Source organism: Eucalyptus grandis, chromosome 11 (genome assembly GCF_016545825.1).
Source record: "Eucalyptus grandis isolate ANBG69807.140 chromosome 11, ASM1654582v1, whole genome shotgun sequence".
In the NCBI taxonomy this organism is placed as follows: Eukaryota; Viridiplantae; Streptophyta; class Magnoliopsida; order Myrtales; family Myrtaceae; genus Eucalyptus; species Eucalyptus grandis.
Genome location: NC_052622.1, coordinates 24602716 through 24619040, shown reverse-complemented (window position 1 = coordinate 24619040; position 16325 = coordinate 24602716). Strand labels below are relative to the sequence as shown.

At 40.5% G+C, this 16325-nt stretch overlaps 1 protein-coding gene across 1 annotated transcript; it reads left to right on the top strand.

Moving 5' to 3' along the window:
* Positions 1-9337: 9337 nt before the first annotated feature.
* LOC104425517 (DEAD-box ATP-dependent RNA helicase 37) lies at positions 9338-15232 on the top strand. Its single transcript, XM_018865623.2, is given in 8 exon segments — positions 9338-9590; positions 9936-10169; positions 10172-10768; positions 10920-11003; positions 13254-13496; positions 13606-13773; positions 13916-14029; positions 14396-15232. Coding segments are annotated over 7 exon segments (1872 nt in total). The 5' UTR covers positions 9338-9590; positions 9936-9992; the 3' UTR covers positions 14885-15232.
* The last annotated feature ends 1093 nt before the right edge of the window (positions 15233-16325 follow it).

Below are 16325 nucleotides of genomic sequence, written 5' to 3'. Positions count from 1 at the left end.
GGCAATGAGATGTGATTCTCTAGGATCCGATTGAAACCTAGACGATACAAACACTAAACAAAATATCGTGTCTAGAAACGGTAAGATAAAGAAGTGAACCGATCATGCTCTGTACAGCTTTTGATCTACTTTCTTCCCTTCTTCATCCTTGTCTATCTTCCGAGAACATGACATTGGTATGTCGATCTTTTTTGCATTTTTCCAATCCAAACCTTTTGACAAGATCATTCGCATATTTTTCTTGATGGATGAAAGTTCCTTCCTTCATTTGTTTCACTTGGAGTCCAAGAAAGAATGTTAACTCTCCCATCATACTCATTTCAAATTCATCCCGCATAGACTTAGAAAATTTCTTGCAAAGACTTTCATTAGAGGATCCAAAAATAATGTCATCAACATATATTTGAACAAGTAAAAAGTTTTTGTTTTCCTTTTTGATAAACAAAGTAGTATCTACTTTACCTTTGACAAAACCATTTTGTAATAAAACTTACTTAGTCTGTCGTGCCAAGCTCGAGGTGCTTGCTTTAGACCATACAGAGCCTTTTTTCGATCCGAAGACCGAGTCCTGCTTCTTTGGGTCTTCAAATCCAGCGGTTGTTCCACATAAACTTCCTCATGGATAAATCCATTTAGGAAAGCACTTTTGACGTCCATTTGGAATAACCTGAAATTTTTGTAACAAGCAAACGCAAGTAATAGACGAATAGCTTCTAACCTTGCAACGGGTGCGTAAGTCTCGTCATAGTCTATTCCTTCTTCTTGCGTATACCCTTTGGCCACGAGTCTTGCTTTGTTTCGTACGACTTTTCCTTTTTCGTTCATTTTGTTCCCGAATACCCATTTGGTTCCAATAACGGTTTTACCTTTTGGTTTAGATGTCAATTCCCGGACATCATTGATTTTGAACTGTCTAAGCTCTTCTTGCATAGCTTCGATCCAGCTTTCATCGATAAAGCTTCTTCTATGCTTTTGGTTCAATTTCAGATATGAGAGCCACAAAGACTAGATTCTTCATGCCTTTTTGATCCGGTGCGGATTCCTTCATTAAGTTCACCAATAATAAGATCTTTGGGATGACCGGATTTGTGCTTCCAGCTACTGGAGTTGATGATCTCTTTCTTTATTTGATTCTCCATGAGCGTCTTGATGATGGACTTCCGTAATCCGAGATGCTTCTTGAGATGTAGACATTTGAAGATCTAGAGCGGATTCGGTCTCTTCTTGACCGAGTCCTGGGCCGGATTCATCTTGCACCGAGTCTTGGAATTTGACATTCATTGATTCTTCCACAGACCGGGCTTTTTTTGTTGTAGACTCTGTAGGCTTTGCTTGATGTAGAATATCCAAGGAAGATGCCTTCATCGATCTTTCTTCAAACTTACCAACTCGATCATTTGCATTTTTCAAAATAAAGCATTTGCAACCGAACACATGAAAGTATGAAACAATAGGCTTCTTACCTTTGAACAATTCATAGGGGTTTTGTCAAGAATAGGTCTTAGAAAGACTCTATTTATAATATAGCAAGCAAATGAAACAGCTTCTTGACCCAAAATCATGAAGAAATTTTACTTTCAATTAAAAGTGTTCTAGCCATTTCTTGAAGAGATCTATTCTTTCTTTCCACAACTCCATTTTGCTCGGAGTATACGAGAGGAAAACATGTGATTAACACCCGATTTATCACGTAATCTCGTAAAATCTTGATTTTCAAATTCACTTCCATGATCTGTTCTTATACTAGAAATAGCACATCCTTTTTCATTTTGAACCTTTTTAGCAAACTTTTCAAAGTACGAAAAGGTTTCGATTTATTTGCAAGAAAATATACCTGGTAAAACGAGAGTAATCATCTACAATTACTAGACAATATTTCTTACCTCCAATGCTCGGGTTCTTGTTGGTCCGAAGAGATCCATATGAAGCAACTGTATTACATGATTAGTAGATACATGATTTATTTGCTTAAATGAATTTCTTACTGCTTTCCCGAGAATGCATGGAGTGCATAAGTCGACTTTTGGTATGGCGGTTTAGGTAGACCTCGAACAAGCTGTTTTGAAGAGATTTTGGCTAATTGCTTCTTGTTGATATGGCCAAGTTTTCTGTGCCATAGAATTGCTTCATCTTGAATTGAGATTAAGCATTGTTCTTCATTTGGCTTTACATCAAGGAGGTAGATGTTTCCATGCCTTCGACCCATGAAAGACTCGAGTCGAATCTTTGCTAATTCCAGAACATATGCCTTCTTGAAAGAAGATCTTGTAACCGTATCACACAATTGGCTAATCGAGTAGATTGTAGTTGAGTCCTTCCACTAGAGAGACATTGCTTATTGTGAGATTTCCAATTTTCGCAATTCCGAATCCCACAATACTTCCTTTGCTATTTCCTCCGAATGAAACTTTTCCACCATTTACTTTAATAAGCTTTATGAAACATTTTGAGTCTCCGTCATGTGTCTTGAGCATCCGCCGTCAAGATACCACTTTACCTTCTTTTGACAGAGACCTGCATTCAAAAAAAGAGTCTCAAGCTTTCTTTGGTACCCAAATTTTCTTGGGTCCTTTCGTGTTAGTAGGATGAGCATTATTAGGCCATACTCTCTTAATGTGCTTCCAAACCATAGGACACTCTTTTTCAAAATGATCCCGACTGTTACACTTAGAACACCTTAAAGCATTTCGACCTACGTGCTTTACAAAACTCTTTTGAAATGATTTTTATAAGCCTCTCTCGATGGTCTTTTCTTAATTCTTTCTTTTACTTTCGGAAAATCAATCAAAGGGATTGTTTCAATTTGTCATACCTAGACCCGACTTATTAAAGTAAGGTCTTTGGATTGAAAGGACTTTTTCAAGTTTTTCGGACCCTATTGAAAATTTCTTTGAAATATTTGATAAATCAGTTTTTAAGAAAGCATTTTCTTTTGAAAGATTGTCTTTACTTTCTTTAAGAGTAGAAACATTCAAGTCTAAATTTTTTACCTTTTCTTCTAAAATGTCTTCCTTTTGTTTTAAAACTGAGTTTTCCTTTTTAAGTTCGGAAATCCTTTTAAGAGAAGTCTTAAGACTAAAACATAACTCATCAATATATTTAGAGACTTTGACAGGGATTTTATAATCACTTACCTCAAATTCACTTTCCGAGTCCGATCTAGTAGTCCGAGTCCGATTGCGCCATTAGACACGGGTTGGCATATTCCTCATCACTCTCTTCACACTCGTATCGCTCCGGTTTCGGCTTTAAGAGTTTTTCGAAATTTCTCAGCTTTTCCTCTTTTCTTTTCTTCGAAGAGGACGGTTGGGTCGATGTGTCCCTTCTTTTTACATTCGAAGCAAACTACTTCTTTGTTTGGTTCCTCATCATCAACGTAGACTTGGTCTCATTGTCTCGAGAACTTTGTTTCTTTGGGATGAACCTTCGCCTTTTCTATTCAGTTTTCTCAATCTTCTTATCATGAGGGCGAGCTCCTCATCATCCATATCATCTTCGAATCTGCATCATCGAATCATCATTTGATTTTAGTGCAATAGATTTCTTACCTCTTGGATCTTCGTCTTCATTAATTCGTTCCACTTCGTAAGATCAAGAGTTCCAATCGCCTCTACGATAATGGCATGATTCTTTGCGTCTCTCTTATTGAAGTCTTTATATGATTCCAATCCTTGGAGAGTCCACGTAGAAGCTTGTTCACCTTCATGGGATCGAAATTTTTTGTCCTTGGTTCTCAAGACCATTGACAATATCTCGTAAACGACTAAACATGTCGGTTATAGATTCTCCCGGTTTCATTTTGAAGGATTCATATTGACCAAGAAGAATGTTAATTCTCGGTCTCCTTCACTCGATCTGTCCCTTCATAAGTGATATGTAACTCCGTCCTGGACTTCTTTTGTTGTGACACAAGAAGATATTCTGTTATATTCGGTTGGTGACAAAGCACAATATAAAGAATAAATTGCTTTAGCATCGAGTGCTTGTCTCTTGTTTATTTCTTCTTGAGACATTCCGCTGGTTTCAACGGTTTCTTTTCCTCTTTCGGTGATTGATGCAGAAGGGAGTGATTCCTTTTTCCACTACGTCCCATTCCGTAGGATCTTTTGATCGTAGGAAAGCTTTCATCTTGTTCTTCCGCATGTTGTAATCCTTTCCATCGAAGTAGGAGGTCTCGGTATTGCTTTGCCCCTCCATCGGCCCGGTGCTAGCATACTAGCCATGGATCTTTTACTCAAGTAAAACACTTCAAACAAAGTAAGAACACGGGCTCGATACCAATTGAAATAGCTAGTACGAGTACCTAGAGGGGGTGAATAGGTATACAAAAAAATTTCTCGAAGCTTGCACGATATTTAAACAATTAGAGAATTTGCAACATTAAAAATTCAATCGCAAGACCGAGTAAGTGAAAGAGAGAATTGAATACTCAGATTATAGTGGTTCGGCTTGATTCAAGCCTACGTCCACTCTTATGCACCGATGTACCGATTGGCTGGATTCCACTATGATCAAAGAGTTGTTACAAGTGTTGATCTTCCTTGATTTCTAGGTGTAGATGATCTACCACACTCACTCAAGGCGTCACCAAGTATAAACACTCTCGGTATACAATTTCGCTCGCTCAACTAACAATCAAGGATCTTCGAACTCGGAATTTTTCTATCGATCACACACTTAAAACAACTAGAACATCTTCCTTTTATACTCCTTCATGCCATCATAGCCGTTGGCACTTACCAAAGGAATTCCTCCAATCTACCCGTTGGACGGAATCAATCAAGAAGATCATCCGAGCTATTTAAGGAATCGATGATAGCCCATCAATCTGTTCGCCCATACAATCGGGATCTCGGTTTCAAGAATAGAATAATCCAAGATTATTTCGTCGACCATCGGATCTTCAATTGATCTTAGATAAGAATTAAAGAATCCGAAATGATTATCCAACCAAAGAATCTATTCCGTAGAGGATAGAATCAAATCCTCAACCATAAACCTCGACTTTGGATTTCCTTCAACACCGGATTAGAAAGACCGTCGGTGAGAATAATTTTGAGTCTTGAGTCTTGAGTCTTGAGTCTTGAGTCTTGAGATAACAAAGTCTTGAGACTATAAATTCTTGAGACTTTAACTATCGATATCCGAGACTTAGACGATAGAAATGTTTTGTCACTTCAAAATATTCTTGAAAGATTTCTCCAACAACATCTACCGTTGTAGCAAATAATTTGTACCTCATAACATCACTAGAAAAGGAAAAGAAAGAGTATTTCATCACATCACAGGTATCCATTGTACCTCCATTGATTATTTGCTGTAAAGAAAAGGCAAAAAGAAGAATTGATCGTATTCCACTACCCCATCAACATACCAATCATCGCATCTCGACCACTTCCATGATATTTAAGCTGCAACAATGCCAACAATGGCATACATCAACTGCTGAAACTAGAAAAAAAATAGAATGCAACAACTTGAGGCATTCGTTTTCTCACAAGAAAGATATGCAATAACTTACCATTGGTGGTGGCAAAACACGAGCATCAACGACATCAAGTTCCTTTCTCATTGACATTCCAAAGAGAACTAAGATTATGAAAAAATTATTGACTGGAAAAAGATGGATACTTTCTCTTGTGTAAGACAAGGATTTTCACAGCACTAAAGCTCTCAGTAGCAAACAATGACATGTAACTCATAGCTGGATCACCGTATATTCTTTGAACAGAGATGTTTATCAAATGGAAGAGCATCACCACACCTAGATATAAAACATGTGCAACCTGCCAAGCAACCATATTGGTGCTTGTGTCGAATGTAGTATTCAATTCTCATATATGGATGAAAGAGAAAATGAGAATGTACTGCAATGGCCTCTTCAAGTTGCTAATGCATTTGCTTTTGTTTCTTTATTGTTTTCTGATGTATGGACCGCAGAAAAAACTCACTGGTCACCTTTTTGCAAGAATCACACAAATCAAAAAGAAAGATGGATAATGACAATAGCAGTTATTTCATCATTGAGGAATGAATAACAAGTAATAGTTCAACCATGTACCAATTAACTCAGAAATGAAGCAATTCGCCAGCATCCATTATGCTATTCCAACAAGACTTGAACATGTTCTAGACAAGGATGAGGCCATTTCATACATCTTCTTGCCCCTTCTCTATATTATTTTAAGATGCTAGCTTGTAACCAGAAAAATTCAACCAGATAGACAAAGGAATGCCCTTCCTTGGTTAACACTTCTCAATAAGCCATTAACTCTTGACACCTAGACAAGGACGGTCGTTAAAAAAAATGATATCAATGGATTAAAGGAAACATTGAACTTGCTCAGCTCAGTCAAATTGTTACCGTGAGGCGGTGGTGCGAGCGCGAGGGGTGACGAGAGCAAGGTAGGGCGTCAGATGGAATCGGGATTAGTGCTCAGGCAAAGGGAGGCATGGGCGAGCAAAGGTGCGACTGCGGGTGCAGGCATCGGCGGAGGAGTCTCGGCTGCAGGTCCCGGACAAAAGGCAGGCGGCCGGGCAACGCTGAGGACAGAAGCAGATCTCGTGGGTGAGGACATAAGGTGGGTGGGCGACGCTGGAGTTACTATAGGGCAGAAGCAGGGGCTCGACTGCAGATCTCATGGGTGAGCAGGGGGCTCGGACGGACGGGTTGAGGACGGGCAGAAGCAAGGGCTCGGCTTCTGGCGGTGGCGCGGGCGACGCTGGAGTTGCTGCAGGGCAGAAGCAGGGGCTCGGCTGCAGATCTCGTGGGTGAGCAAAGGGGCTCGGACGGGGCGAGGACGGGCTCTTGGCTTTGGTGGTGGTGCCCAGCCGCAAAGGACGAGGCTCGGGCGGAGAAGTAGTAGCGGCTTCGTGAAGGGACGGGGCTCAGACGGAGAAGCAACAGCAGCTTCACGAAGGGACGGGCTCAAGCGGAGAAGCAGCAGCAACTTCGCGAAGGGTTGGGGCTCAGGCGGAGAAGCAGCGATGGTGGCGCCCAACTTCGCGAAGGATGGGGCTCAGGCGGAGAAGGAGCAGCAGCTTCGCGAAGGGGTGAGACTCGTGAGAGAGAGGTAAAGATAGAAATTAGGGTTACACGGTTTTTTTTTTTTTGGGTGGCTTAAATGGTTCTCCAACCGGTTCCAAAACCGGTCCGGTCGAACCAGTTCCCAAGTGGGTAATCCCTCGGAACCGGTTCCCGGACTGGTTCAAACGAGGGTCCGAGTTGTTGGAACCGGTTCCGGATCGGTTTCACGGAGCCCGTTTTCCTGTTTCCGGGTGGGCCGAACTAGGAACTGGGTTGACCCGGTTCGGTTGCACACCCCTACTTTCCGTCGTAGGGCACGAAGCAAGGGAGCAAATGAGAATGGACTCACTATGGGGGAGAAAATCCCGGATGGGCTCAATCCACTGCTCAAGGTTTGATCTCAATCTCATGGGTTGATTTAGTTCGGGCTCAAACTCTAGTGTTTTCTAACCCTCAACCAGTTCAGAAAAGTGAGCGAGATTCATTTGTTTCATGGAAAATAACTTTTAGGAAAATATTTTTCGAAATTTCTTAGTGTTTATTTCATGAAAAATAATGGTTGGGGAAAACATTTTCTATCAAAGGAAAAAAAAAAAAATTTTAAAAAATTATGCTTTTTAGAAAGGGAAAACATTTTTCCTACTCTTTATTTCACTGCTCATTTTAATTATTTTTCTTTTCTAAAATTTAAATTCTTGCCAAATCAATGATGCTCGAGCTTGCCAAAGATTGTGAGGCTTAGGCCCTGCCAAATTGGCGATGCCCAAGCATTGCTAGAGGCCGCTAAGCTCAAGCCTCACAAATTGGTAGCACTTGTCGGTCAACCAATAACCTGCTAAGGAAAAGGAAAAAAAAAAAAAGAGGCAAGAAAAAAAAAAGATAATTAAAAATTATATTTTTAAATAAAAATAAAAATAAAAAAGAACATAAAAATAAAATAAAAACAAAAAATGATCAAAAGAAGTGCACGGATGAAAATCAAATCCAATACCGAATGACAGAAAATATATTCTACTTCAATTCCAAATTTCAGTCAAACACCATAAAAAATTATCATTTTTCTAGAAAAATGACTTTTTGACAGATTTTTTTTAAAAAACGCCACATTTTCATATTTCATGAAACGAACAAGGTCTAAAACTAGGTCTAACTTAGCGAATTTTAGGAATGATGTTGGTTTTTGCGATTTTACAGTTATAGCCCCATAATTAGGATAACTGAGATAGAAATCTTGCAAGCATAGGTTGAGTTCTTCTCATTTGTTGATATTCATACCACGTGCTAAACCAAAAGTCCATATAAAGTAAAGAGAACCTTTGTAACTTTATGTTATCTTTCATATGCTTCTTTTTTACAATACTCCACAAGAATATCAAATCCCGGTATGATTTTCAATTTACATATGCATGCTTACAACTTCTTTGCATTTTCTAAATTCTAAGTGACAGGTTTTCTTTCAGCGTGCATTTGTAATTCCCTCGATGCTAATTTTCTTGATGGGACGATATTTACTCAACTTATAAAATGTTGCATTCTAGCATAAATACATAATTTGTGCACGTTTGTGAGGCTAGGGGGATAAATAAATCTTAGTGTTAATATCACAAAACCCCAAATTAATACATCTATAATAAATTTATGTGAAATTTATCTTTTGATCACAAAAATCCCAAATTACTCAATTTGTGATAAATTTACCTCTCGTCATTTTCTATTAATTTAATTAATATTTCAAAAAATCATAAATTAATATATCCGTTATAAATGGAAGGCTGAAACTCCATATCAATACACTCATCAAATGATATGTATTATCCAATTCAGCAATTTGACGGTAAAATTTAATAGGATAAATTTATTACAAATATACTAATTTGAGATTATCAATTAATTATAAGCCTATTAATTTGAGGTTTTTCGTGTTATTAATCATAAATCATATTACACATATGATCGTAGGTAAGTCTCATCACTTACAAGAGATGGGAGAGAAAGTGTTTTTTTAATCGCTTAACTTTCTAAATACGAAATATATAATGAACTCAGAAAAATTCCGGAAGGCGAATATTCGGGGAGGCGAATATTCCAAATTATTTTTCGGAAAGATCGAAAGAGGTTTAGTACTACTCTCTCTGAACCCGTCGAAGCAACGCGAGCATCCGACCGAGGAAGCCAGCTGCACACGACATCCGATGATCCGAGCTGCCAGTTCCGACGCCACGTGTCGACACCAGGGGGCGGGAGGGGGCGGAACCCGGTTTTTTGAAAAAAGCAGAAATTCGGATGCGCGAGGAGGAGGGGAAGACGAGAGAGTGTTGAAAACGCCGAGAAAAAGAAAAATTCCATTTCCGCAATTTCCCCCATTTTTCCCATCGCAGTAAACGCACGCATCCCTCCCTCCTCCCTTCTCTCTCTCTATCTCGCTCTGCAAATTTTTAGCAACCTCTCTCTCTCTCTCTCTCGCTCCTCCTCCGCTTCGCGTCCCGAATCCGCAGCAGCAGCAGCGGCGATCTAGGGTTTCGCTCGCGCTCCCGACGAGCCGCTCCCCACCCCCGGCCGGGTTCGTAATCTCCCCTTCTCGATCTCCGATCCCGCGCGCCGCCTTCTCCGTCGCTGTCGCGGATTTCCCCCGCGCGGAATCCGGCGCGATCGTTTCCCCTTCCGCTCGTTCCGGCTTCGTCGGAGCTCGCGGTTTGTGTTCGTATGAAGTAGCGTCTGATCCGTGGTTGCGATTTCGTTTTCTGCGATCGAGTGCCTCTTTTTTTTTTTTTTCTTTTTTTTGTTTGGTGTTTTCGGCGTTGCATTTTTGCTTTCGATTTTTGGTTAGTTTAAGTGATATGCTGCGTTCGCTTGTTGCGCTTCCGAGTTTGATTTTTCGTTGGCTTGTCGTTGGTCAGGTTTGATTCCGGGTTGTTGCATGATCGGATTACGTCTTCCGGGACTTTGAGAAGCTTAGTTGGGAATTATGACAACTTCGTGGGCTGATTCTGTTGCTGCTTCGGAGGAGGAGGCAGTGGCGGCGGCGCCAGCGCCAGCAGCGGCGGCGTCGGCTAAGTTTTCCTCTGATCAAGCTAGCCAGCCGCGTCCGACGAGGAGGACGTACGTCCCTCCCCACCTCCGCAGTAGGCCGCAGTCCTCCGTTGCTCCTGCTCCGCTCCGCCGAGTGCTGCTGTGCCTGCTGTAAATGACCGTAGTGGTTATGGCGGGCCTCCTGCTGGGTCCTGGTCGACCGGTGGGTTTAGACCTGATGCTGGGCGCAGCGGTGGTGGTCATGTTCCTGCTGGTGGTCGGAATGGAAGAGGTGGAGGACGGGACCGCGGAAGAGATCGCGAGGTGAATCCTTTTGCTGACAAGGATGGACTCGAGCAGGGGATTGTCGGGCAAGAGAACGCTGCGATCAATTTCGACGCTTATGAGGACATTCCTGTGGAGGCCACTGGGAATAACGTGCCCCCTCCTGCGGCTACCTTTGCAGATATAGACTTAGGGGAAGCGTTGAATTTGAATATTCAGAGGTGCAAGTATGTGAAGCCGACGCCAATTCAGCGTCATGCAATTCCGATTTCTCTCGCGGGACGCGATCTGATGGCTTGTGCTCAGACTGGGTCTGGGAAGACTGCTGCTTTCTGCTTTCCAATAATTAGTGGAATTATGCGAGGGCGCTATGTGCAGAGACCACGCGGAAGAACTGCGTATCCTCTTGCTCTGATTCTTTCCCCTACTAGGGAGCTCTCTATTCAGGTATAAATTTGAGTCTGCAACATTATTTGACATACGATATGGGTTATAGAGAATACCTTTTGGTTTTCTATCATAATTGGACGTGGTATTAAAGTTTTCATTTTCTTTTGTTTGGGGGGTGGGGTGTGGGGAATTTGTCATGTGCTTGCAGATACATGAGGAAGCAAGGAAGTTTTCATATCAAACTGGTGTCAAGGTTGTAGTTGCTTATGGAGGGGCACCAATCAATCAACAGGTTACATTCGGACTTTAATGTCTTCTACCTTCTATTATGCTGGACAGTTATTCCTTTTTTTTTCTAAAGAATAATCAAATTAATTTTCATGGAGTTAAGGCTTTTGACATCTCTAGTGCTATGGCACGTGTCATGTCAAATTGTTACTTTTTGATGGGTTGATGAACCTTCAGGCCCTTCACATTTCTTGTCAAATCGTTACTTGCATGCCTTTTCATTGACCCTGCCTTTCCAGAGAACAAATTACCAAATGTCAATAATTTGTATGCTTGAGAAGTTTTTTTTTTTTTTGTTGTATTTCAGTTTAGTGTTATGATTTGGCTCAGTTATACGCGTGTCCAACAATGGAGCTGCAATGTTGGTTTTTCATGTTATGCTTAACTGGGACACTCTCCTAAGCAGCTTATGGAACCAACCCCCCCCAAAAAAATAAATAAATAAATAAAAAGAAAAAGAAAACACTGTCTCCACTCATCTTTGCTGAAATTCTAGTCCTTCTAGCAACGTGATCAGTGAAGGTGCATGGATCTTGCTGGAAGATTGAATTCCAGAAACCTGCTATAACAACTGTTACCCAAATACTGCAGTATTTTAGTCATTCTGATTTGTCAATAAGGGCTTTCTATTATCATATCTGGAGTATACAGTTTCTCCAAAGCAAATGTTTGATACTTCAAATCCACTAATTTATAACCACGGGCTGCTTCCTCCCTCTCCTGTCAAAGTCTTGATTCATAAGTTGTTTATGTGGATAGCTGCATTATGTACGATGTTGTAATGTTGATGTGTAGGCATTATGCTGGATAAGTGCAGAGTAGGAGTGATCTTGTAGCAATGAAGTTTTTAGGTGTTGACAGTTGAGTTGTAGATTGGGTTCTGAATACCAAAAATTAGGGCTTGTCCTCAGTGAAAGCAAAATTGGAAAGTCTGATTATCTTCTTATACCTTTCGAGGGACACTTGTAGCGAGTTTTGTTTTTTCCCCCTTTGGTAAGTTGTGCCAATGGTTCCTCTAATGAGGACATGGGTGATAATTTGGAGCATAGGTCGACCAAAGAGGAATCCTTCTTCCCTTGGGATAAGTGATGATGGATGTTACCCATTTGTTGCGGGGTTGTTGAAAAGACATAGAGATGAAGAAGAGTTTGTGCATAATTTTTCTAAATATAGAAAAAGCTTATGAAAAGGTATCAAGAAGTTCTTGAGGGTTGTGGAGAGTTTATAGGAGCAGGTTGCATACATTTATGATCTCTATTAGTGTTCTTTTAGGGAAGAACACATTAAGGGTTTAATGAAGAACCCTCGATAGAACTTAGATGAGAACGAATGTAGTTGGGGTTTAAGCCTTATATTTTTCATACTATAGGATGAGCTTTGGCCACATCTAAGATTTTGTTCCAATATTATTGCCTTTCACAGACGATACAGTATCAAGCTGAAGCTTTGGAGGAAAACTGGAGTGTCAAGAGTATTTTCATTTAATTTTATAGGAACTGGAGCATTTTGAGTAGAATATTAGTACAAAGTTTGTAAGTACTACAACATACTAGTGGTGAGAAGCGAAGATTAGAATATGACCAAAACATTGGTTGAGGACGTTCTGGGTATATTTAGTTCATTTTTCAAAAAGATTTAGTTTTGAGGTGTGGGGGGACGAGTGCATTTCCATTTTTTTTGGGGGAGTATCCTGTAATGTTCAGGAAAATTCAACAAAGCTGCAGTAAGTTGGGTGAGAAGTGGGTATGGTGTTTCTTCCTGAATGCTTAGGTTTTGTACAATTTTCTTTTCAATAGAACTTATCCACTTATAAGGCAGAATGGGGAATGAAATGAGTGTAGTTGAGGTGAGAAAGCTTTGAATGATGTGGTTACTTAAGCAAGGATAACTAATTACTGAAATTAGAATATCTTCAATTATTAAAGAAAAAACTTAAGAAACCAAAGTAATCTGGTATGATGTCACTCACGAGTCAGTCCAGAGTAAATGGACTATCACTTGAGAAGAAATCAATGATTTTCGTTATGTTTTTGCTAAAAATTAAGTGAACTTGTGCAGAATTTTTCTTTTGCTAGGATTCGCATCTAGCTTTGTACCATAATCAGTTCTATAGCATATTTCCCCCTCCTTTCTGAGTTTTATTTTATAAGGTGTTTGAAGTTTATTACAAAGTGGATTGCAGTTGACAGAGTTACTGGACTGCTTGCTAATTATTACAAATTCATCTTTTAATGGTTCCCCTCTTTGTGATTAGTTACGCGAACTTGAAAGGGGAGTTGATATTCTAGTTGCAACTCCAGGAAGATTGGTTGATTTTCTTGAAAGAGCCCGAGTATCTCTGCAGATAATTAAGTATTTGGCTCTTGATGAGGCAGATCGAATGTTAGATATGGGTTTTGAACCTCAGATAAGGAAAATTGTGGAGCAGACAGGAATGCCTCCATGTGGTTTGAGGCAGACAATGCTATTTAGTGCCACTTTCCCAAAAGAGATTCAGGTACAATTTGATTAGGCATAACGTATCAATTTCTTGGCTGATTTGGTGTTTTCTTATAAAATCTAAATCAATTTTCTTTTTAACTTTCTCCAACCTATCTTTTATGCAGAGGCTAGCTTCTGATTTCCTTTCAAACTACATATACTTGACTGTTGGAAGGGTCGGTTCTAGTACTGATTTGATTGTTCAAAGAGTTGAGCTTGTCCGTGAGTCTGACAAAAGGAGCCATCTTATGGATCTTCTCCATGCACAAAGAGAAAATGGGTTTCATGGAAAGGTAATCTATGATATCTGGCTTTAGATTTTTTTTTTTTTGACTTTTTTCTATGGAAGCTTCCTTTCTTGTGATAAGGACAGGAGGGTTTTTTTTGTCAATTTATTCAGTGAACTTACTAGTGATTTGTCCCGTAAACTTTCAGCAAGCTTTGACTTTGGTTTTTGTGGAGACAAAGAGGGGAGCAGATTCCTTAGAAAACTGGTTATATACAAACGGGTTTCCTGCTACTAGCATCCATGGGGATAGATCACAGCAAGTAAGTTGCCTAGTTCTGTTTGTCTTATGAGAACTAAAACATCATTCTTCCACTCAAAATATCAAATACTTTGGCTTGTCAAGTCTTCTGGGGCCATACAGTTTTGTCCCTTGAATGATCGTTGAAATACTAGATAGGTTGTTTCTTTCACTTTTGATACCGGCGCTTAACTGTTATATAAAGATTTTAAGTTCATGAACAGTTTGGAACACATTGGTCAATTTTGAGACTTCACGGTTGAGGTGGCTACATTTAAAAAAGATGGAACATTTCTGGACTCATGAAACTTAAGAAGGCAAAATGTTGCCCTTTTCTTCATGTTGGACCTTTCTTGTGCTTTTAATGATAGCATGAAATCTGGTACAGGAAAGAGAACTGGCATTGCGATCATTCAAGAGTGGAAGAACTCCAATTCTAGTTGCAACCGATGTTGCAGCGCGTGGTCTTGACATCCCTCACGTTGCCCATGTGATCAACTTTGATCTTCCCAATGATATTGATGATTATGTTCACCGGATAGGACGGACAGGGCGAGCTGGCAACACAGGACTAGCAACAGCCTTCTTTAATGAGAACAGCTCATCGCTGGCAAGGCCACTAGCTGAATTGATGCAAGAGGCAAATCAGGAAGTGCCTGCTTGGCTCACACACTACGCATCAAGGTCACATGGCGGTGGCAGAAGTAGGCGATCCGGAGGGAGTCGATTTGGTGGGCGTGATTTCAGACGGGAAGGCTCATTCAACAGAGGTACGGATTACTATGGTGGAGGTTATAATAGCACTGGACGTGGTGTTTCTGCTGGTTATGGTGGGTATGGAGTGTATGGTACAGGGGTCACCAGCGCTTGGGAGTAGTTTTACTGAGATTGGATGCGGTAACCAATTCATGATCTGGCGTGTACAGAATGGAAGCCTTGTTCTCGATTCTCAATTCTCAAATTCAATGAGAATTTATGAAAGCCTTTCACATGCTTCTCTTCATAGGGTAGGTATTTTATCCTGCCGTCTTGTAAATATATGCTAAGTCCACTAACGCACAGGATGAATACTAGTTCTAGTCCCTCTCTAATATGGGCACATGCTTTGTACATATGTTGGAAGGCTAGGCCTTTATGAGGCATTGGTTCTTTCGCAAGCAGTTGCAACTTCATGTAAAGCTGCTGTTTGGTTTCTAAATCCCATGCTTCATGCTCGTTTTCAATATGTTGATCTGAGCAGTAAATTCTTGCATTTACCATGTGCCAGGTACATTGTTTTGTCTTCTCTTCCCAAAAGTTTAGAAAAAGCCCATGTAATTTGCTCTACTTCAGAGAAACATAGGTTATCTGAGCAATTCGAAAGCATGCTAGCTTCTAGCCTTCTATCTTGTGCTATATTAATGAGGTTTACTGATTCACCTACTCTGCTGAGTCCCGAGAGCGATTTTAGAAGTAGGCATTGGGAGAACGCCAAAGCCAGAATAAGGTAAGATGGTCTTGGTTTACTTTGTTGCCCTACACGATACGCAGCCCACCACAAAATGCCCTCTGTAAGTCTAAGATGGCCCCAACAAATAAATGGCCTGAAAAAAAAGTCTGAAATCTGCTTTTAGCTTCTTGAGAACGGGTTATGGCAAAGGTTAGAAGCGGATCAAACTCATATTTGGTCACAAATCCTTCCGTTCATCTAGTCTGGAGAACGGATGAATTTCTTGACAGGGATGAAAACAGAAAAATTCTATGCATACATGCTTGCTAGTTATAAACATATTGATGAGTTCCTTAATGAAGGTCCTGCTTGCACACTCCAAGAATGGGGGCTTATAGATTGACATCTAATCGGAAAGGCCGTCATCATACGGGAAGGGGAATCGGCCCAAAAATGCAGGCCGGCATATGATCCAATGTAGAATCTCGGGCGCGAACGACGTTGGTCCTCGCGGTTGAGATCCATTGAACAGGACAATTTCAAACGATGGACAACACACTAAACCACATCAATCGAGACCGTCATCGTTTTAACAAACAAGATCAGGAAAACAAAACAAGGACGATGCATTCACGGCGTCGTCCAATATCGAGGTGAATTTCTTGGCTTGAGAACATCAAAAGTAAAAATCGACCAAAACTACCGTTCAAGGTTACGATAAAAGATGTCCTATGATTGTTGCCAGCGTCTCTACGCCTCCATGAGATGAGCTTGTTCAATCCGGCATTCTCAGTGAAATCTTTCAATCATAATACCGCGAGCAGATCTCGCAGGATCCCCACATACAAGAGGCGCGCTGAAGTCTGCTCAAAAGCAAAACGAAACCCTT